General features: G+C 42.2%; 1 protein-coding gene across 3 annotated transcripts; it reads right to left on the reverse strand.

Annotated features, from left to right (window-relative positions):
* Positions 1-1,239: 1,239 nt before the first annotated feature.
* On the reverse strand, positions 1,240-22,534 carry OCIAD2 (OCIA domain containing 2). 3 transcript variants are annotated; one of them, XM_002814732.6, is made up of 7 exons: positions 22,213-22,534; positions 20,020-20,147; positions 15,670-15,766; positions 13,658-13,711; positions 9,859-9,906; positions 8,625-8,742; positions 1,240-1,423 (listed from the first exon to the last, which is right to left on the reverse strand). In XM_002814732.6, the coding sequence occupies exons 2-7, from the start codon at positions 20,083-20,085 to the stop codon at positions 1,342-1,344; spliced, it is 465 nt and encodes a 154-aa protein (XP_002814778.4). In that variant the 5' UTR covers positions 20,086-20,147; positions 22,213-22,534; the 3' UTR covers positions 1,240-1,341. The 3 variants fall into 3 exon arrangements, with proteins under 3 accessions (XP_002814778.4, XP_009238229.3, XP_054409873.2); XM_009239954.4 differs by lacking the exon at positions 8,625-8,742 and having other exon boundaries at positions 22,213-22,470; XM_054553898.2 differs by lacking the exons at positions 15,670-15,766; positions 22,213-22,534 and having other exon boundaries at positions 20,020-20,108.
* Between the last annotated feature and the right edge of the window lie 581 nt (positions 22,535-23,115).

Here is a 23,115-nt window from a genome sequence, read left to right on the forward strand (position 1 = left end):
TTTGGGAAGTTGTGTTTCTTGTTTCAGGCTACTAGTAGTATATAAAAGAACCCCATTCTTGAGGGCTGCCCACGAGCATGTGCCCATTTGCTAAGCAGATAACCTAAAGACAATGAGGCCAGGCATGGTGGCTCACACCTGTAATTCTAGCACTTTGTGAGGCAGAGGTAGGTGGATTGCTTGAGCTCAGGAGTTCAATACCAGTCTGGGAAACATGGCAAAACCCCATCTCTACAAAAACTACAAAAATAGTGGGCGTGATGGCACACACCTGTAATCCCAGCTACTTGGGAGTGTGAGGTGGGAGGGTGCCTTGAATCTGGGAGGTCGAAGCTGCAGTGAGCTATGATCATGCCACTGCACGCCAGTCTGGGTGACAGAGCAAGACCCTGTCTCAAAAAACAAAACAACAAAAAAAGACAATGGTCACTTCCAAAACTCCACTGTTGAACCATACTGTTGAACCATAAGGTCACCCGGAACACCGAAAGGATAGTTGATTCATATTATGACCCTTTCCAACAAAACACTTTTTACTAAGTTAAAAATGTTGCCCCTACATTTTAGGAAGCACTTCTCATACCTGTAAGTCAGTCTTGTCCTGTTTCTGTCTCCATACATGTTAATTTTCTTGGGGTCATGACTTCCTAACTTCTTCAACATTAATTCCAATTCTCTATCAGAGAACTTAAAACACTGAAAAAAAAAGCAGAGTAAAAGAAAGAATAGAGGCTAATCTGAGAAGACTTAATTCTCTTATTTAGCTGTAAGCAAGTTGGGGTGGGGGGCAATGTCATTTGTGTGTGTGAGGATTCCTAACATGTTGTGTGTGTGTGTGTGTGTGTGTGTATGTGTGTGTGTGTGATGGAGTCTAGCTCTGGCACCCAGGCTGGAGTGCAGTGGCACAATCTCTGCTCACTGCAACTTCCGCCTCCCAGGTTCAAGTGATTCTCCTGCCTCAGCCACCCTCTCAGTAGCTGGGATTACAGGCATGTGCCACCACACCTGGCTAATTTTTATATTTTTAGCAGAGACAGGGTTTCACCATGTTGGCCAAGCTGGTCATGAACTCCTGACCTCAAATGATCTGCCTGCCTTGGCATCCCAAAGTACTGGGATTACAGGCATGAGCCACTGCGCCATGCCCCGACATGTTCTTAAAGAGCAGAAAAACATGTAACGCTTAGTTCACTTGAAAGCCTTCCACGGAATACATTTCAGTGAGTGACAGACACAATGTTTTTGTTCCATTAGAAGTATTTTATTTTAAAGTACACTTGAAATTTTAAATGTTTACAAATTCAGAGGTTTAAAAAACTTCGAAAGTCACAGACACAGAATTTAGGAAGCTGAAGGCTGAGAGTCTCCCTTCTCACTTAATCCATGCTTTATTTTGCATTCCTCACAGGTAAGGAGGCAGTGCCTAGGAGAGAAGCAAAAATAGACGGTGGTTTGTACTTTGACACTGGAAGCCCTAGTCTTTACATAATATATTATTCTTATGATTTTAACATAATTTTTTTAATAGAGATGTGGGGGGAGTCTATCTATGTTGCCCAGGCTGGTCTCAAGGGCTCAAGGGATCCTCCCACCCAACCCTATTGAGTAGCTGAGACTACAGGCATGAACCACTGCACCTGGCTTTAACACAATATTAGAGATACAGTCTATGCTAGAGTTCACTAGCCTTGTTTTTTCAGAAATAATAGGAGTATTCTCCCATTCTGTAGGTTGCCTGTTCACTCTGAAGGTGGTTTCTTTTGCTGTGCAGAAGCTCTTTAGTTTAATAACATCCCATCTGTCAATTTTGGCTTTTGTTACCATTGCTTTTTATGTTTTAGACATGAAGTCCTTGCCCATGCCTATGTCCTGAATGGTATTGCCTAGGTTTTCTTCTAGGATTTTTATGGTTTTAGGTCTAACATTTAAGTCATAAATCCATCTTGAATTAATTTTTGTATAAGGTGTAAGGAAGGGATCCAGTTTCAGCTTTCTACATATGGCTAGCCAGTTTTCCCAGCACCAGTTATTAAATAGGGAATTCTTTCCCTATTTCTTGGTTTTGTCAGGTTTGTCAAAGATCAGATGGTTGTAGATGTGTGGTATTATTTCTGAGGGCTCTGTCCTGTTCCATTGTTCTATATCTCTGTTTTGGTACCAGTACCATGCTGTTTTGGTTACTGTAGCCTTGTAGTATAGTTTTCTTTTATTATTATACTTTAAGTTTTAGGGTACATGTGCACAACGTGCAGGTTTGTTACATATGTATACATGTGCCACGTTGGTGTGCTGCACCCAATAACTTGTCATTTACATTAGGTATATCTCCTAATGCTATCCCTCCCCCCTTCCCCCACCCCACAACAGGCCCTGGTGTGTGATGTTCACCTTCCTGTGTCCAGGTGTTCTCATTGTTCAATTCCCACCTATGAGTGAGAACACGCGGTGTTTGGTTTTTTGTCCTTGCAATAGTTTGCTGAGAATGATGGTTTCCAGCTTCATCCGTGTCCCTACAAAGGACATGAACTCATCCTTTTTTATGGATGCATAGTATTCCAAGGTGTATATGTGCCACATTTTCTTAATCCAGTCTATCATTGTTGGACATTTGGGTTGGTTCCAAGTCTTTGCTATTGTGAACAGTGCCGCAATAAACACACGTGTGCATGTGTCTTTATAGCAGCATGCTTTATAATCCTTTGGGTATATACCCAGTAATGGGATGGCTGGGTCAAATGGTATTTCTAGTTCTAGATCCCTGAGGAATCACCACACTGACTTCCACAATGGTTGAACTAGTTTACATTCCCACCAACAGTGTAAAAGTGTTCCTATTTCTCCACATCCTCTCCAGCACCTGTTGTTTCCTGACTTTTTAATGATTGCCATTCTAACAGGTGTGAGATGGTATCTCATTGTGGTTTTGATTTGCATTTCTCTGATGACCAGTGATGATGAGCACTTTTTCATGTGTCTTTTGGCTGCATAAATGTCTTCTTTTGAGAAGTGTCTGTTCATATCCTTTGCCCACTTGTTGATGGGGTTATTTTTTTCTTGTAAATTTGTTTGAGTTCTTTGTAGATTCTGGATATTAGCCCTTTGTCAGATGAGTAGGTTGCAAAAATTTTCTCCCATTCTGTAGGCTGCCTGTTCAATCTGATGGTAGTTTCTTTTGCTGTGCAGAAGCTCTTTAGTTTCATTAGATCCCATTTGTCAATTTTGGCTTTTGTTGCCATTGCTTTTGGTGTTTTAGACATGAAGTCCTTGCCCATGCCTATGTCCTGAATGGTATTGCCTAGGTTTTCTTCTAGGGTTTTTATAGTTTTGGATCTAAAATTTAAGTCTCTAATCCATCTTGAATTAATTTTTGTATAAGGTGTAAGGAAGGGATCCAGTTTCAGCTTCCTACATATGGCTAGCCAGTTTTCCCAGCACCATTTATTAAATAGGGAATCCTTTCCCCATTGCTTGTTTTTGTCAGGTTTGTCAAAGATCAGATAGTTGTAGATATGCAGCATTATTTCTGAGGGCTCTGTTCTGTTCCATTGGTCTATATCTCTGTTTTGGTATCAGTACCATGCTGTTTTGGTTACTGTAGCCTTGTAGTATAGTTTGAAGTCAGGTAGCGTGATGCCTCCAGCTTTGTTCTTTTGGCTTAGGATTGACTTGGCAATGTGGGCTCTTTTTCGGTTCCATATGAATTTTAAGGTAGTTTTTTCCAATTCTGTGAAGAAAGTCATTGGTAGCTTGATGGGGATGGCATTGAATCTATAAATTACCTTGGGCAGTATGGTCATTTTCAGGATATTGATTCTTCCTACTCATGAGCATGGAATGTTCTTTGTTTGTATCCTCTTTTATTTCATTGAGCAGTGGTTTGTAGTTCTCCTTGAAGAGGTCCTTCACATCCCTTGTAAGTTGGATTCCTAGGTATTTTATTCTCTTTGAAGCAATTGTGAATGGGAATTCACTCATGATTTGGCTCTCTGTTTGTCTGTTATTGGTGTATAAGAATGCTTGTGATTTTTGCACGTTGATTTTGTATCCTGAGACTTTGCTCAAGTTGCTTATCAGCTTAAGAAGATTTTGGGCTGAGACGATGGGGTTTTTTAAATACACAATAATGTCATCTGCAAACAGGAACAATCTGACTTCCTCTTTTCCTATTTGAATACCCTTTATTTCTTTCTCCTGCCTGATTGCTCTGGCCAGAACTTCCAACACTTTGTTGAATAGGAGTGGTGAGAGAGGGTATCCCTGTCTTGTGCCAGTTTTCAAAGGGAATGCTTCCAGTTTTTGCCCATTCAGTATGATATTGGCTGTGGGTTTGTCATAGATAGCTCTTATTATTTTGAGATATATCCCATCAATACCTAATTTATTGAGAGTTTTTAGCATGAAGCATTGTTGGATTTTGTCAAAGGCCTTTTCTGCATCTATTGAGATAATCATGTGGTTTTTGTCTTTGGTTCTGTTTATATGCTGGATTATGTTTATTGATTCATGTATGTTCAACCAGTCTTGAATCCCAGGGATGAAGCCCGCTTGATCATGGTGGATAAGCTTTTTGATGTGCTGCTGGATTCGGTTTGCCAGTATTCTATTGAGGATTTTTGCATCGATGTTCATCAGGGATATTGGTCTAAAATTCTCTTTTTCGGTTGTGTCTGTGCCAGGCTTTGGTATTAAGATGATGTTGGCCTCATAAAATGAGTTAGGGAGGATTCCCTCTTTTTCTGTTGATTGGAATAGTTTCAGAAGGAATAGTACCAGCTCCTCTTTGTACCTCTGGTAAAATTTGGCTGTGAATCCGTCTGGTCCTGGACTTTTTTTGATTGGTAAGCTATTAATTATTGCCTCAATTTCAGTGCCTGTTATTAGTCCATTCAGGGATTCAACTTCTTCCTGGTTTAGTCTTGGGAGGGTGTATGTGTCTAGCAATTTATCCATTTCTTCTAGATTTTCTGCATAGAGGTGTTTATAGTATTCTCTGATGGTAGTTTGTATTTATGTGGGATCGGTGGTGATATCCCCTTTATCATTTTTTGTTGCATCTATTTGATTCTTCTCTCTTTTCTTCTTTATTAGTCTTGCTAGCAGTCTATCAATTTTGTTGATCTTTTCAAAAAACCAGCCCCTGGATTCATTATTTTTTGAAGGGTTTTTTTTGTCTCTATCTCCTGAAAATTTTTGCAACCTACACATCTGACAAAGGGCTAATATCCAGAATCTATAAAGAACTCAAACAAATTTACAAGAAAAAAACAACCCCATCAACAAGTGGGCAAAGGATATGAACAGACACTTCTCAAAAGAAGACATTTACGCAGCCAAAAGACACATGAAAAAATGCTCATCATCACTGGTCATCAGAGAAATGCAAATCAAAACCACAATGAGATACCATCTCACACCTGTTAGAATGGCAATCATTAAAAAGTCAGGAAACAACAGGTGCTGGAGAGGATGTGGAGAAATAGGAACACTTTTACACTGTTGGTGGGAATGTAAACTAGTTCAACCATTGTGGAAGTCAGTGTGGTGATTCCTCAGGGATCTAGAACTAGAAATACCATTTGACCCAGCCATCCCATTACTGGGTATATACCCAAAGGATTATAAAGCATGCTGCTATAAAGACACATGCACACGTGTGTTTATTGCGGCACTGTTCACAATAGCAAAGACTTGGAACCAACCCAAATGTCCAACAATGATAGACTGGATTAAGAAAATGTGGCACATATACACCTTGGAATACTATGCATCCATAAAAAAGGATGAGTTCATGTCCTTTGTAGGGACATGGATGAAGCTGGAAACCATCATTCTCAGCAAACTATTGCAAGGACAAAAAACCAAACACCGCGTGTTCTCACTCATAGGTGGGAATTGAACAATGAAAACACTTGGACACAGGAAGGGGAACATCACACACCAGGGCCTGTTGTGGGGTGGGGGAAGGGGGGAGGGATAGCATTAGGAGATATACCTAATGTAAATGACAAGTTATTGTGTGCAGCACACCAACGTGGCACATGTATACATATGTAACAAACCTGCATGTTGTGCACATGTACCCTAAAACTTAAAGTTTAAAAAAAACAAAAAGAAATAATAGGAGTTGTTGCTTGGTTTATGACCCCCAGAATTTCACCCCTCAAAGAGCCAGTAATGAGCTTTATGTTGAAACAGATGGTTGTATTTGTGGTCAGGGTCAGGCAGAGTTTGAACATCTTGATTCTTTTTGAATTCAAGTAATTTCTAACAATAGCATAAAAATTATAAACGCACAGTGCATTGATCCAGGATTAAACTATATGCCTATGGAGTTAGGTTTGGACACACATGTGCATATATATACACACATAATTTTTTAAATTAAAAAAATGATACTTGCAGAATTTCTGGCTTATAGCTTGCCTAACTTGTCCCAGTTTCCTTAGGATACCAAGGAAAATGTGCATGTTCGTTCTAGAATAATATTCATATTTGAATATGGAATAGATGTCCTCGAGTCCCTTCTTGCATTAAAGTTTTATAATCTTACAAATTCAACAAACATTTACTACTATGAGGAGTTGGCAACAGGATGACTTTGTTTATGCAGGACAGTGATAGGATGTGTTTTGAATGATAGAAAACTCGTTCAATCTGGCTTGGGTGGGAAGGATTACTTCGAAGGTAGCAAGGCCAGAAACTGCTATTGTAAAACCCTGAAGACATGGATTAGGAACCCCTTTCTCTCCCTTATTTCCCCCATTGCTTTGAGAATAAAGTGAAAATCCTTAGCATGGCATAAATTCCTTCAGGAGCTGACCTCTACCTGCCTGGACTTCCAGCTTGTTCTCTGCCTTTCCCAATAGCTCTTTATGCTCCAGCCATAGGATGTATTTATGGTTCCCTTTAAAAATGAAAATGTACCCTCTCTACATACTATTCCTGGCCCAGAATCCCCTTCTTCAACACTGCTATAGCTCCTACTATAGCCATAGCTCCTGCTATATCTCCTTTTGTCATAGCTTCTGCTGTAGCTCCTACTACTTGAATCTATTAAGATTCAAGTCAAGCATCATCACCTGCTCCAAGAAGTCCTTAATGCCTATTCCTTAACCCCCCCGCCGCCCCCTCAACTGAGTTAAGTGCCCCACTCTACTTTCCTTTAATTAGAAAATCAAAGAGCTTTGTGAATTATTGCCTCTCAGATTTGCTGGTAATGGCCCTTCACATAGGGCAGAGCAATTCGTTATTAGCTATGAATGCAAGCCCAGAGTGGGGCTGCCATGGCTGGCAGTGGGAAGGCAAAATGAAACCCCAGAACACAGAGCTTAAAGGAGCCCTGGAAACTAGTTACTTCAGTCACCTCCTTTCACAATGGACATCGTCTGAAAAATGTAGATTTCAGTCTTGTGTTCATAATTATTCTGGAATCCAAAGTTGGTTAATTGCAAAAGACACTCCTGAAATTGAAGAGGAAGAGGAAGAGGAAGAGGAAGCAGTCCTTTCGTTTACTTGTGCTACTTTTTCTTTCTTTTCCTGCACAGACCAGAATCATGTGGTCAATTCCTCCTCAGCAAGCTGACTCTAAAACACAACTTTGCAAGGATGGACTGAAGTTGGTGTTGTCTGTAAATATGGAATTAATGATTCTTTGGTGGTCTTGCTTCTTGTAATGGGAAGAGTAAGGGTTTGGAAAACAGATGATCTGAGGTGACAGACAATTTTCCACCCACTACTAATGATGTCACCTTCAGAAGGTCTCTGCAGCTCTTTGGGTCTCATGCAGCTCATCAGAAAGAGACAGTATTAAGGTCCCATCTATCACTACAGGACTAGGGAACAGGGCTTTCCAAAGTCACATAGTTAGAAAAAGAACTTGGGTGTTTTGACTTCTAGTCCAGTTTGTTTTCACCATATTGTGCTGCTCCTCAGATAGAACCCACTGTGACCAGGGAGGGGTGTTTAGAGAAATGTGTCCCCAACACTAGTCTTGTAACTTCTATGGTAGAAATAGCTAATGTTTACTGAGCACTTACTGAGTGTCATGAATAATCATTTCTATTCTTTACATCTCATAAAAACTATCTTGATCACTATTTTATACAGATAAGGAAACTGAAGATCAGAAAGCTTAAGAAACTTTCAGGGTCACACAACTTAGTAAGTGGTAGAACTGGTTTTTAACCCAAGTACTATAACAGCAGAGGTGACGCCATTAACTCCAAAGTCGTACTGCCTATTTCCCCTATTTAGAATCATGATATATACAACATTAACACGGAAAAAATTCTGAGAAGCCCTGCAGTAAAGAAACCTGTTAAAGTTTTGTGTAACTCTGTGGTGGTGGAAGTCATATCTGCTCATTGAGGAATTCTTTAGAAACCTGCACAATGTTTGAACACAGTAGGTTCCCATTAAATATTTATCAAACAAATGAAATTGGTAAGTAAGTGTAATAACAAAGTTATTATTGAGGTTGGGTAACAACAACGCTAAACTTGAGGGTTAAAATTTTTTTAACATGTGAATTTAAAAAATTGTGTTTAATATTATAAACAGTGAGTAATCTTTCATTTAATTTCTTATAATTACATTACAATCCCTCAACCAAACAGATTACAAACCTGTTATGCTGTGGACCAAAACCAGCCCCACGGAGCTGATCTTCAAAAAAATGGAATTTACTCTGGCATACTCCTATGTATGATACCTTTCCAAGGCCAAATCCCAAGAGACCAGCAACTGTAAAAGCAGGTTGGGAGGGATTAGTTGAGAATCTTCTCCATTAGTTATCTTCTAGAGCTTTAAAAATTAACGCTGGTAATTTTAAAATTAAAAGGACCATGCTAAATCAATGAATGAAGACTCTGAGAATGAAGTCTCTATTTAAAAAGAACAGGATTGGGAACTGGAGACTTCCCCATCTCAACTTCGAACTGGTGGTGGAAGGGCCAGGACAGAGCAAGCCACAGTGCTATCCTGGAGACAGACGGCCAGAGAGGGCCCACCTGTCAAGCAAATGGCTGAGGCCACGGGGGCAGGAGAAGGTGGCTGGGTTGTGGCTATAGGTAGCTTCCAAATCACTGGGTAGAAACGTCCCTAATCTTCCTTATGGCCTTGGAGTAGTGGAGAGCTTCAGTCCATCTTGCCTATAGGAGAGAGGTCACAAAGGAGAGGGACCCTCCTATGGAAGAGATCTCAAATCTGTTCCTCCTGCTAGGAATGAATGTGGTTTCAGACTATCAACTAAAATGTGTCCTTTTTGTACATAAAAGATCTATTGATACCAGGTGAAGGAAGATGAAACCACAAGTTTGTGGTTACTCTATTATTAGAAATCCCCTGATTCTTAAAAATTACTCATTTTTTATATCCATTGTAGAAAACATTTTGAAAAGATTGGCCAGGGCAAAAGAAGAAAATAAAACTCCGTAAAGGATCTATCATTCAGAGGCTCTGCTATTGATAATCTCATTATATATCCTGCCAGTCCCTCTTAGTCCATGCTTTAAGGATGGTCTAAGAAGAAGTCCCTACTGCTAAGCTATATATCAGAAAGTGTTGAGTGAACTAAGAAATGCAGAGTGGCAGAAAATAGAGGCTGATTTTTCGAAAAGTCAATACAGGCAGTTTAGTTAGGCTGGACATTCTTATCTCCAGTTGCTAGTAATGTCTTTTTTTCAAAATTTTTATCTATTTATTATTATTTTTTAAAATAGATACAAGGTTTCACCATGTTGCCCAGGCTGGTCTCGAACTCCTGGACTGAAGCAATCCACCCACCTCAGCCTCCCAAAGTGCTGGGATTACAGATGTGAGCCACCACACTTGGCTTGCTTTTTTATTTCTATGACTTACGTGCAACTTTGGGCAATGATCCAAATCTAGGATTAGCTGCCAAATAACCTAAGGAGTAATAAAGAAAAACATTATTATTTCATTTGATAAATTAAATTATAAGTTATAAATTATGTTATTCTTAAAGGATAAAGAAACCTCCAAAATTTAAGACATAAAATTTCTTAAATGTATACATATTCTGACTTTAAAAAGATGATGTTGGCTGGGCGCAGTCACTTACGCCTGTAATCCAGCACTTTGGGGGCCGAGGCGGGTAGATCACCTGAGGTCAGGAGTTTGAAACCAGCCTGGCCAACATGGTGAAACCCTGTCTTCACTAAAAAAATACAAAAATTAGCCAGGCATGATGGCAGGTGCCTGTAATCCCAGGTACTCGGGAGGCTGAGGCCGGAGGATCGCTTGAACCCAGGAGGCGGAGGTTGCAGTGAGCTGAGATGGCACCGATGCACTCCAGCCTGGGTGACAGAGCAAGACTCCATCTCAAAAAAAAAGATCTTAAAGGAGTTATGATTCAATTCTCAGTTGAATTTAACTCCCAGATAGTCGTTTTAGGCAAATTACAAATATTAGCTGTAATGTGTAGAAAAATAATGTGAAACGGACAGTTCAAGACTGATTCAAAGACATCAAGCAAAGGTAGGGCTAACAACAGTGTTCAAAGAGATTAGTCATCATCCTCTTTTTTTTTTAAATTATACTTTAAGTTCTAGGGTACATGTGCACCCTCTTTTCTTTTTAAGTAACTCAACATAGAAAGTTTCCATTTGGAGATTCACAGTGTATATCATTATTTTACAATGCAAACAGTACAACTCATGGTAGTTAGAATAATGGCCATTTAGAGATACCCACATCCGACTTCCGGAAAAGGTGAATATATTATGTCCCAAAAGGGGGATTAAGGTAGAAAATGGAACTAATGTTGCTAATCAGATGACTTTAAAAGAGAGAGATGATCAAGGTGGACCCAATGTGATCCTTCAGTGTGGAAGAGGAAACTGGTGACAGGCAGAGAGATGGCAGCAAGAGAAGAACTTGGCTCAATGTTGCTGACTTTACAGTCATAGGAAGGGGCCACTGGTTAAGAAATATGCGTGGTTCTAGAAATGAGAATGGAAAAGGAAGCCCAAGAGCCTCCAGAAGGAACACAGCTGGGGCGACACCTTGATTTTAGCCCAGTAAGACCCATTTCAGAATTCTGATTTCCAAGAACTGTAAGATAATACATTTGTGTTGTTTTAAGTCACTCTGTGGTAATTTGTTAGAGAAGTTATAGAAAACTGATATCAAACTCTGAAAAAAATGTACTAGCATAGATGCAAAAAATGGTAGATGTCTTGGTCTGTTTTCTGCTGCTATAACAGAATACCATAGGCTGGATAATTTATAAAGAACAGAAGTTCACTTGGCTCACAGTTCTGGAGGCTGAGAAGTCCAAGGGCACAGAGCTGGCATCTAGTGAGGGTTATCCCATGGCAAGGAAGTGCAGGAAACAGAGAGCAAGAGGAGAGGCTGAACACATCCTTTTTATAAGGGACTCACTCCCATGATCATGGTAGTTATCAATTCATGAGGGTGGAGCCCTCATAACTTAACCTCTTAAAGGCCCCACCTCTTGATACTGTTACAACGGCGGTTAAATTTCACCCTGAGTTTTGAAGGGGACATTCACATCACAAGCAGTAGATTTGGAGTAGTTTAATACTTATAAAACATAATCCTGGCCGGGTGTGGTGGCTCTTGCCTGCAGTCTCAGCACTTTGGGAGGCTGAGGTGGGCAGATCACTTGAGGTGGGCAGATCACTTGAGGTTAGGAGTTTGAGACCAGCCTGGCCAACATGGTGAAACCCTGTCTCTACTAAAAATACAAAAATACGCTGGATGTGGTAGCACAGGCCCGCAATTCCAGCTACTAGGGAGGCTGAGGCAGGAGAATTGCTTGAACCCAGCGAGTGGAGATTGTAGTGAGCCGAGATCACACCACTGCACTCCAGCCGGCGCGACAGAGTGAGACTCCATCTAAAAAACAAACAAATAGACAAACAAAAAACCCATAATCCCCATAGATGTCCCAGCCCCAATATTTTTATGTGTCAAAAATGATCTGAAAAATGCTATCTTCAAATTATAAAAATAAAATCATATTTAATACATGACCTTTATGGACAAGAAAGATATTGGTCAAAGTGGGATTCTCCTAGATATGTGACATGTGGTTTTTGAGACCCAGAAAAGAACTAGGACTTCTTCCCTCATATTTACTGGTACAAATGTTCCTTTTAAGATCCTGGTAATCAAGGCTGGGTGTGATGGCTCACGCCTGTAATCCCAGCACTTTGGGAGGCTGAGGTGGGAGGATCACTTGAGCTCAGGAGTTCAAGACCAGTCTAGGCAATGTAGTGAGACACTGTCTCTTCAAAAATTAAAAAAAAAAAATTAGCTGGGTGTGGTGGCATGTGTGTATAGACCCAGCTACTTGGGAAGCTGAGATGGGAGCGTCACTTGAGCCCAGGGGGTTGAGACCGCAGGGAGCCATTATTATATCACTGCACTGGATGAGGGTCAGACCCTGTCTCAGAAACAAACAAACAAACCAAAAACCAACAAAACAAAACCCCAAGATCCCCATGAAATCCTGATAATCAGAAGCCAGGCATGGTGGCACGTGCCTATAATCCCAGGTACTCAGGAGGTCTAGTGGGGAGGATTGCTTGAGCCCACCAGTTTGAGGACAGCTTGGGCAACATAGCAAGACCTCGTCTCATTTAAAAAAAAATAAAAATATAGCAAAATCCTGTTAATCAGCAGTGTTTGATAAAATGGGCTTAAACAAGATAAGGTGCCTTCTTGCCACCTGCGGACTAAGGAATGTCTCTGGGTTCTCTGGTCAGGTGGAGACAGGGAGGAGACGAAGAAGGAAGAACAGAGAGGAAAACAGGAAAACGCTAAGAGGCAGGGAGAGGTTATGTGGTGAGATGCAAGGCAGCTGCTGGTCCTTACGGTCTCTTGTATGGAGGAGACAGGGTGTCCTCCTCAGGCAGATGCAGCCTCTTTCCGAAAGAAATGGTGTGGTGGACACAGCTTAGGGTGGATTTCAGCTCCCCCCACCTCCTCCCTGCAACATCCTTATTTGTGCAGGGAACCATCTGTCTAATCATATACAGAGGCCTTGGGAGACACAGGACTCTGGCACAGAGAAAGGCACAGGATTGCTTCTCTGTAGTTCCTGTAAACAAAGCAAATTTATTATCTTATGGTTCTTGAGGTCAAAATGGGTCTTACCGGATGAAAACCAAGGTTTTAACTGTGTTCCTTAGATGGGCTGCATTCCTAACTGGAGGCTGGAGGGTTTCTTGCCTTTCTAGCTTCTTGAGGCTGCCCACATTCCTCCACTAATGGTCCCTTCCTCCATCTTCAAGGCCAACAATGTTGAGCTGAGGCCTCACATTGCCACCTCTCTGATTCCATCTTCAGATCCTGCCTTTCACTTGTAAGGACCCTTTCAATTACACCTGGATCACCCAGGATACTCTCCCTATTTTAAGGTCAGGTGATTAACAACCTTAATTCCATCTGCAACTTTAATTTCCTTTTGCCATGTAACCCAATATATTCACTAATTCTGGGGATTAGGATGCTTTCTGGGGAGATGAGGACTTAGGCTGAAGATAGGTAGAAGTCTGCATAAATACATCCTTCACCAAAAAATAAATGTCAAGGGCCAAAAAGCTGCCAGGAGGGTCACAGTAAACTGGGCTCTCTGAAGTTAGATTATTTAACAACTATTAAATCTTACCTTGGTAGACTAGTCCCTGGGTGACAAGCATGCTTACAAGAGAAAAAGGCAGAGCTGTAAAGCAAAAATGTCCTTCAATATTGGTATTTTAAAAATTGGCACCTCACCTAGAAGTTAGGGAGAATTATTCTGAGCTTTTTCTCTTACCTTCCTTGGCAGTGAATTTTTATTCATTGTTATTTTACTTATTCAACAAATATTTATTAAGTGCAGCATGGAGAATTTTCTTGGAATCTTCTCCAGTCACTTACCCTGAGGCACGGCATTAATTTGAACCCTATTCTACTTCATGTCTGACATCCACTTGTACTGAATGCCAACATGCACCAGATTCTAAGCACTACATATAATAAAGGCATCTTAGGGTATATGTACATTTACCTGTTGAATTTGGGAGTTGCCTTTAGCTATGCGTATATTTTGAAATTTTCAATCCTGCACAAATGTTAAAAAGCAATACAATAAACTCCTACATACCCTTCATCTAGATTCATTAATTGTGAACATTTTGCCAAATTTGCTTTATCTCTTTCTAATTTTTCCTTTTTTGTCTGAGCCATTTGAGATTTGCAAACATTATGACTCTTTGTCACTAAATACTTCAGCAGTTGTCTTCTAAAAACAAGAATGTTTCCCTACATAATTACACCACCATTAGCATGGTCAAAACATTTATATTTCTTGAACACTTATACTTAAGAAAAATTATATTAACTTATACACAATCGTTATTCAAATCTCTCCAATTGGCCCAATAGCTGTGGGTTTTTTCCAACTCAGAAATTCAGGAGTCATACGTTACACATACTCTCCTATCTGCTTTAGTCTAGGACAGTTCCTTGCCTTTCTTTCTCTTTTTCATGACATTTTGTCTTACAATTTGGATTTGCCTGAAAATCCAAATTAAAGATTACAAGATGACTATGTTCATGTTAAACATGTGTAATGTTTAGCTATAATTTTAAAACAGGAGATTGGGAAAGGCAATTTCTAGTTCTGTCCATCAATATGTGTCAAATGACTTCTTTCAAAAGCAGAGAGTAGGATAAACATGTAGCTCTTTCTAGTTCAACCAAGACAAATCAAATAGCAACCAATTTTTCCACTCAAAGCTACCCCATGTGGGCAAATTGGTCATAATGAAGTGTTAATCTACTAGGGCCCAATTAAATTTTCTGACAACTCATAAGTTGTCAGAAAACACATGAATTTCTGGACGCACAGTCAGTAATCCCATAATGTATAATGAATATCAACTTCTAGAGGGTGTTATTTCTAAAACAGGTGACACTAAATTTGAATGAATTAAGAAATCAAAATGAGTATTTCAAAGTATAAATTATCTACACATCAGCAACGTTGCAAAATATCAAGACTGTATCTACAGGTTCTACTATGCCATTTTCAAATGCTGTATCACACATTTTTTTAATTGGAAGGGACCTTAATGCACAGCCTGAATTCACACTCTTGTCTTATGTGAGGCAGGCCCAGAAAGAGGAAGTGACTCAGCTGAAAATGTTATTTCAGAGACAGTGTAAGAGAAGTATTAATGGAACGCGGCCATTTTTCATTCATTAGAGAAATATCGATTAGGTATTTTCTATGAACAGGGCACTGTGCTAGGCTCTAGAAGAAGTTCCAGATGAATTTGACATTATTTCTGAACCCTATGAAACTTAGAGTCTGGTAGAATGTAGGAAGGTCCACTCTTTGGGAGTCAACAAATTCTAAATAATTGTCTTGGTACACGTTCTTGGTCACATATTCTTTGTAAAGGGAAGAGTTATGTGTGCATCACTTTTTGCTAAGTGAGGTAAAGTGCTCCTTAATCAGGTATTATCTCTGCCCGAAAAAAGGTCTGAACTTGGATTTAAACTCTAAACAACCCTGAATATCAGAGTTCATCAGACATTTATGCAAAGTCTCTGCTCAAACGTAAGTCATTACCACAATTCTAATATGATATTTAGGCAGTTTACTGCCACAAATACAGTGTTAGGTGCAATTACCTCTCTTCCAGAAACTTTCTTCCTGACATTCCTGCATAATCTTTGAGATCTCTGCTCTGTGGATGTGCAGTTTTGATTTTGGACAAAACAACAGGCTCTGTAAGGAAAGTTATATGGTGAGCTAACTGAGATTATCCAAAAATCACCCACTTTGTTTTCTACAGAAGAGAACAGGGAGGTCTCTTCACTTGTTACACAGTGTGTGTTCTCTACCAGAGGCAGCCCAAAGCAATGATCAGTTTCCAAGAGTGCTTTCTCACTGGGAACACTGATGGACTTAGGCAACAGAAGAATTCTAGTTGGAGAGTGGGAGTGATTCACTGACTGGCGCAGGCAGCAGTTTTGCAGGCAGCAGATTTGCGGTCAGGCTCAATCCTTGCTGAGGCCACATTTCCTTCCCTACCTCCATGCCTCTATGTGGTTTACTATACCTAGAATGCTGTTCACTCCCTTCGCCTGACTGGTCTTAACATCCAGCTGAACATTGTCTCCTGGGTGAGGAAAGAGATTTTCCCTATAGCACAATATTTAGACATTGAGCATCACACTCAGAGAACCTATGTATATGCACTTCTGTATGCATTTTTAGACTGTGGACTGCTTTTTATTATTTGACATAGTTTAGTTTACTTTCGATCTGGATGCTTTTTTTTTGACACATTTATAAGTGGTGTGCACATAATTTCTGGTGCAACTATTGACATGGTTGACATAACTTTTTATTAGTTCTGTAGTATTTTTTGGAAATTATTTATTAAAAATTTAAAAAATTTTTAATTGTTGTGGGTACATAGTAGGTTCTGCAGTTTTTTGTTTTTTTTTTATGATAGGGTCTCATTTTGTCACCTGGGCTAGAGTGCAAGGGCATAATTTTGGCTCACTGCAGACTCTACCTTCCGGGTTCAAGCAATCCTCCTGCCTCAGCTCCCCTAGAAGCTAGGACTATAGCTACAATGGGGTTTTGCCATGTTGCCCAGGCTGATCTCGAACTCCTGAGCTCAAGCAATCTGCCCTCATCGGCCTCCGAAAGTGCTAGGAATACAGGCGTAAGCCACTGCGCCCAGCCTTGCGGTGTTTTTTTAATCAAGTTCATATGCTATCATCTAGACCAACTCCCATCTTTTACCATTCCTTTCGCTTTGTAGGTATATATGCTTTAATCACTCGCTCTTGTCCACATTCTCCACTCCTTCCCCTCTGCCCATCACAACCATTCTGAGTGTTTAATGTGGTTCTTTTATTTCTATCCATTCTTGCAAAATGTTCATTATTTTGGGTGAATGTATCTTTTTAATGTAAATAGCACTGTTTTGTATATTTTATTCTTAAAATATTCTCAACTCAGCTCTATGCTTTTAAGATCCACCCATGTTGCTGTATTCATCTAGTCTGCTGCTTCTAACTGCTGCATAACTGTGCACAATGTCTCTGAGTTCCCACCACCTTATGTTCCCCTATGGACCCATGAGAGAACATTTTTCAGACATGAATCTAGAAGTAAAGCTCAGGGTGTGCATATTCTTACTGTTGCAGAGTCTTGCTAGACCGCTCTCCTCAATGGCTGCAGTCTCCACTCCTACCCGCAGGGCCTGAACATTCCCTTATGGCTACGTAGCCTGTGTAAGAGCTAGGTATGGGTAAAGAAGATTCCAAGCAAGTTAAAGAAAGGATTTTCTAACACTTGGAATTATCCAGTTTTCTAAGCTGATAGGTAGAAAGTAATATTTATTATCCTGTTTGTACTTCTTTGATAACGAATGTGTTTGACTATCTCTACATATTTTTCAGCTACACTGCCCTTCTCCTCTAGTTGTCAGGCAATTCCTGTAATTGGATCTGGGTTGTAATCTTTTGTTATATATTGGCTCATTAATTTTTTCTGTGGAAAAATACATATAACATTTGCCGTTTTGACCATTTTATTTTTGTGTTTTTTAGAGACAGGGTCTCGCTCTGTCACCCAGGCTGGAGTATAGTGGTGCCACCACAGCTCACTGAAGCCTCGAACTCCTGGGCTCAAGTTAACCTCCCACCTCAGCCTCCTGAGTAGCTGGAACTATAGGTGCACACCATCATGCCCGGCTAATTAAAAAAGCCATTTTTTAAATAGAGCTGGGGTGGGGTGGGGGGGTTCTCACTATGTTTCTCAGGCTGGTCTTGAACTCCTGGCCTCAAGTGTTTGTCCTTCTTTGGCTTTCCAAAGTGCTGGGGTTACAGGTATGAGTCACCATGCCTAGCCCCATTAAATTTTTTTTTTTTTTTAATTTAGCTTGTTCCTTACTATAGAAGTCACACTCATATTTCCTTGTTTGTGAATTATTTATGTGGGTTATTTGCCATTTATCTCCAAGGTTTTAGTGTTTTTCTGGTTGAGGTGCAGCTCCTTAACTCTTGAAGCATAGTTTGATTGTGCTGATCTTGCCACTGTCTTTTTCAGGCTCTTTCTGTGTAATAGATGTCAATGTACAGATGGTCACCATGTCTTGAGCACTTTGTGTGGGCCTGGTCCTGTGCCAAACACTTTACATGCATGATGTCAATAAAAGGGGTGGAGAAACCCTCTGGCACCAGTGTCTGTGGAACTCTACAAGCAGTCCAAGTGGGCAACCTCCCTCTTCTTTCCCTGCAACTCCCCAAGGCACAGTGCAAAGATGCAATAAGTCCCAGGGTGAGTCACAGCAGCAGGAGAAGGAGTTGCTCTCAGTCTCCACTTACCTTCTTTCCTTAGCACAGGCATGCCTCCAGATGCCCAGGGTGAATATTTGCTCTTGCTCTTGGCTGTGCCCGGGGCAGAAATAAGGACTGCCTCTCCTTAATAAACAAATGCACACACCCTGGCTATCACAATTGCTTCCAGTCCTGCAGTCAGCCTGTAATCCCAGGCTTTGGGAGGCTGAGGTGGGCAGATCACTTGAGGTCAGGAGTTCAAGACCAGCCTGGCCAAGATGGTGAAACTTCATCTCTACTAAAAATACAACAACTAGTCAGGCATGGTGGCAGGTGCCTATAATCCCAGCTACTCGGGAGGCTGCAGTAGGAGAATCGCTTGAACCCGGGAGGTGGAGGTTGCAGTGAGCCAAGATTGTGCCACAGCACTCTAGCCTGGATGACAGAGTGAGACTCCCTCTCAAAAAAAAAAAAAAAAAAAAAATGAGCTCTGGTTATCATTTTCTGTATAGCCATGAATGTTTGATGACTCTCCATTTCACAGAGGCAACTCAAGTGTCCAAATAATTCTCCTTGTGACTTTCTATCATTTGTCTGTTTGCCTTGCCTAAACTTTGCTCCTTAAACATTACTGCTATTACACTATTTTTAGCTTGAACATGAACGCCATTGACCCATCAAATGCTTTCTCTTTACTTCATTGTTGTATTCCTGAAACACACAGTATCCATTCCTAACAAGTTGAAAAATTGTTTCCATGTTAGCACTTGGGTTCTCAATCTGCTAGCTAATTAGTGATAAAGGACTCTGCCACCCTGAACAGGAACACCTGTCAGTAGCATAGGATTAGTGTGATTACTCACAGTAATAAAAATGTAAAAAAATAAGCAAAATATTGCCTGTAATCCCAGCACTTTGGGAGGCTGAGGTGGGAGGATCATTTGAGCTCAGGGGTTTGAGACCAGCCTGGGAAATATAATGGGACCCCCATCTCTAAAAAATAAATGGAAGAATAAATAAAAATAAATAAGCAACATGTATCATTCTGTTAGAGTCTATTAAGAGTTTTGCTCTGCTATCAGAAACCTCTTCAGTCACTGACAGTTCATCTAAGAGTTAGTAAGGCTGGATTACAAACAGGAAAGAGTAAAGAAAGGGTTTTGTAAATAAAATTTTAAATTTTAAATTTTAAATTTCAGCTTCTTTCAAAGCAGCTGAAAACACACTTTCCTTCCCCATCCTATTTTCCCTGAGCCCATCCAACAAAGTGCCAGACTGAAAAAAATAAGATGACCGGTTAAAGTTGAAATTTAATAAAAATCCTATGATATATATTTTTTAATATGGCAGGTCCTGCAATTAAAAGTATACCTGACCAGGCGTGGTGGCTCACGCCTGTAATCCCAGCACTTTGGCAGTCCTAGATAGGAGGACTAATTGAGGCCAGGTGTTTGAGACTAGCCTGGGCGATATAGTGAGACCTCATGTCTAACCACAAAAAAAGCCAGGCATGTGGGCCTGCACCTGACATCCCGGTTAAGTGAGAAGCTCAAGTAGGAGGATCACTTAATCCAGCAGTTCGAGACTGCAGTGAGCCATGAGTGCACCACAGCACTCCAGTCTGGGTGACAGTGTGAGATCATGTCTCAATCAATTAATCGATCAACAAATATAAAAGTATACCTGCTTGCTTGGTGGTGGAAAATGGGGATCTTTATCTTGGTTTCCATGAGCAGAAGCTGAAGCCATGATGACTTTGTGCTTGCTCTCCTTCCAGTTGTTTATCCTCTGCTTACTCCTTGACCCAGTGTCTAAGGAACATAAAAGAGAATCACTATGCCGTGACTAAATGTTTGTATCAAGCTTAAAAGCATCCTGAGGATCCACTGGAGTTATTTGGAAAACTTGTTTTTCCTTTTGTCGTTAGTCCATCTGCAAACTCAACTTCTAGTGCTCCTCTTCCACCAGCATACACACACGCACTCACTAATGGGGACAGATCAGATCTAGAATAGAGTGGAAATACCACACTGTGCACTGAGTGTCGATTATGTGCCAGGCCAAGGGATACGAAGAAGGATAAGACAAGATCACCGCTGTGAAGGAATTCACAGTCCAAAAGGGGAGATAGACAAGTTAACAGTTACACAACATGAAAAGTATGCATGGGATGCTAAGGAAGAAAAGAAAGCAGGGTCCATTCCATCCAGTCATGTCACAAAGGAACTAGGACTCCTAAGCTTTCAGGAGGATCTGTGGAGGGTAGATGGACTCTGGGGCAGGAGGACCAGGTTGGAAGGTGGTGCACTAGTCCAGACAAGGAGTTACAGGGACCTGAACAAAGACCCTGGTGGGAATTTAGCATCTTTGATAGAGATGCTAAATTTGGGTTTGGAAATGTTGGATTTGGGTGCCTGTGGGGGCAAACAGTGGAATTAGCCACTGTTAATAATTGACGATTTGGGTCTAGAGTTCCAGAAAAGGGGTAGGCTAGAGAGATGAAGTTGGGAGCTGCTATCATAGAGATGAGAGTTAAAGCAGGGAACTTGAACAAACGTGTGTAAAAACAGTACTGGAGAATATGAACATTGAGCCCAAGGGAATATCGAAAAGAGAAGAGAGAAAGATAAAAAAAAAAAAAAAAAAAAGCAGGCCAAGGAAATGACTGAGAAAGAATAGCTGATACAGAGGGGAGGGAATTTCTGAAGGAGGGAGTGAATCATCAACAGCATCACATGGCTTAGAAAAGTGGACCTGGATTTGGCAATGATGGACATAATCCAGGTGGACTTTGAGCCTCCTCCTGCCCCCAGTGGCCACTGCATTCTGCAGCCCTGAACTCTACCACTACCTCTGCTTTTCTTCTGCAAAATGAACCTTTTATATACAATTCAGTTTCCTACATCAGTTACTAAACTTTGAGGCATTTGAGCCAAGGGGACCCGTACTCACACCAAGTTTCATCACAGGTGCCTAATGTGATTACAGGGGCAGCACGGTGCCCTGCACGGGAAAGTACTGGGGTCAGAGAGACCAGAGTTCAAATCGTGACTCTTTCCCCCCGCGATCCCTGTGCTTTGGTGCAAATGACTTAATCCGTCTCTGCCTCAGCTTTCTCCACTGTTAATTGGGCATAATGGACACAACAATGGTGAGGGGCTGTTGCAGGAATGAAGACTAGGATGAGGATGAGGATGAGGGATACGTCCATAAAGCCCCTGCACACCTTCCATTTCCTGAGCACTCCCAGGAAGTCTTTGCTGACCAGGCCAAATTAGATTATATTTGCTTAGCCATTAGGCCGCTGCCCTATATTGGGAGGCAAATATACCTCTCAGCTTCGGTGGCCAGGTCCCCTGGCACCCACTTAGTCCTCAGTCTGCACCTAAAAGCAAGCCTTCCGAAGGTCTTGCCTTGCAGGTGTAGCTCCCACCCCCCACGCTGGGGTGGCCCGGGGACCCTCTGTTTCTTCAGTGGCAGGGAAGGGACCCGTGGGTTCGTGGGTGCTGACCGACGGAAGTGCGGAGGAAGGCGCGCCCCAGCATGGGGGGCGGGAGTGCTTCTTAGGATGGCCTGGAGGGGGGCGCCTGCAGGGCTGGACGGCGGGCGGGGGACACTGCACTTTCTGATGCGGTCGGGGAAGCCGGGAGTCAGCCTACCGGAGTCCGCCGCCATCCCTGGCCAGAAGCAGCCAGCGCCACCTCAAGCTCCCCAGCCCCTCGCCCATGCCGTGGCCGCCGGGGTCCGAGTTAGGGGAGAGTGGGTGGGGAGCGGCCACCGCTGTGCCGCGCGGCCTTCGAAGGACTGCCCTGCGGCGCCGCGTTCCCCCGAGGCCACCCCCTCCCGCCCTCAACACTCCCCGGGGCGGGGGCTCACCTGTGTGGTCTGGGTCGCCTCCGAGGCCGAGTCCCTCGTTGCCAAGCCCAGCAGGCCTCGCTCCCCCGCGACTGCACCGCCGGTCGGCTCTAGCCTCCCGAGTACTCCACCTGTCTTCCCGGCTTCCTCCCGGCCCTTTGTGTTTTCTTCTCTTGCTCCGCCCCCTCGCCTGCCCGCTAAGCACTTAAGCTGGCGAAGTCACCCTACTGCCACCTGGCAGTCACTTTCGCTGTTGGTGGCAACCCAGGCTGGAGCCCAGCTCTTGCCGGAACCCCTGCCGCATCCTTAAGGCTTGTCCCGACACCGAGTAGGTTCTAGTTCCTTTGTGCCTTCCAAATGACTCCCTTCCTCCAGCAATCACAGCCGCAACAGCCATGTATTGCGCCCCCGCCCTAGGCCAGGCGTGGGCATCACCTTTACACTCCTTTCTGCAGCCCTGTGTGGCGCCCACTGTGACCTGCACTTCACTTCTGAGTTGTGCAGGCCACTAAGGGAGCCTGGAGTCAACCCCAGGCCTGCTTGGCTCCCAGGCCTTCTCTTTCCATTGCTCTTTGTCGGTCCCCTCCTGCCTCCTGTCCCTCCCCAACTCTGACTTGTGGAGGGAAGCCGTTGACATGTGGGGGTACCTTTAATACCGATATCACTTGTTACCGGAGAGGGGTCCCGATCCAGACCCCAAGCGAGGGTTCTTGGACTTCTCGCAAGAAAGAATTCGGGGTGAGTCCGTAGAGTGAGAGCAAGTTTATTAAGGAAGTAAAGAAACAGGCCGGGCGCGGTGGCTCACGCCCATAATCCCAACACTTTGGGAGGCAAAGGCAGGCAGATCACTTGAGCTCAGGAGTTCAGACCAGCCTGGCCAACATGGTGAAACGCTCTCTCTACTAAAAATACGAAAAGTTAGCC

This window comes from Pongo abelii, chromosome 3 (assembly GCF_028885655.2).
Source record: "Pongo abelii isolate AG06213 chromosome 3, NHGRI_mPonAbe1-v2.0_pri, whole genome shotgun sequence".
NCBI lineage: Eukaryota > Metazoa > Chordata > Mammalia > Primates > Hominidae > Pongo > Pongo abelii.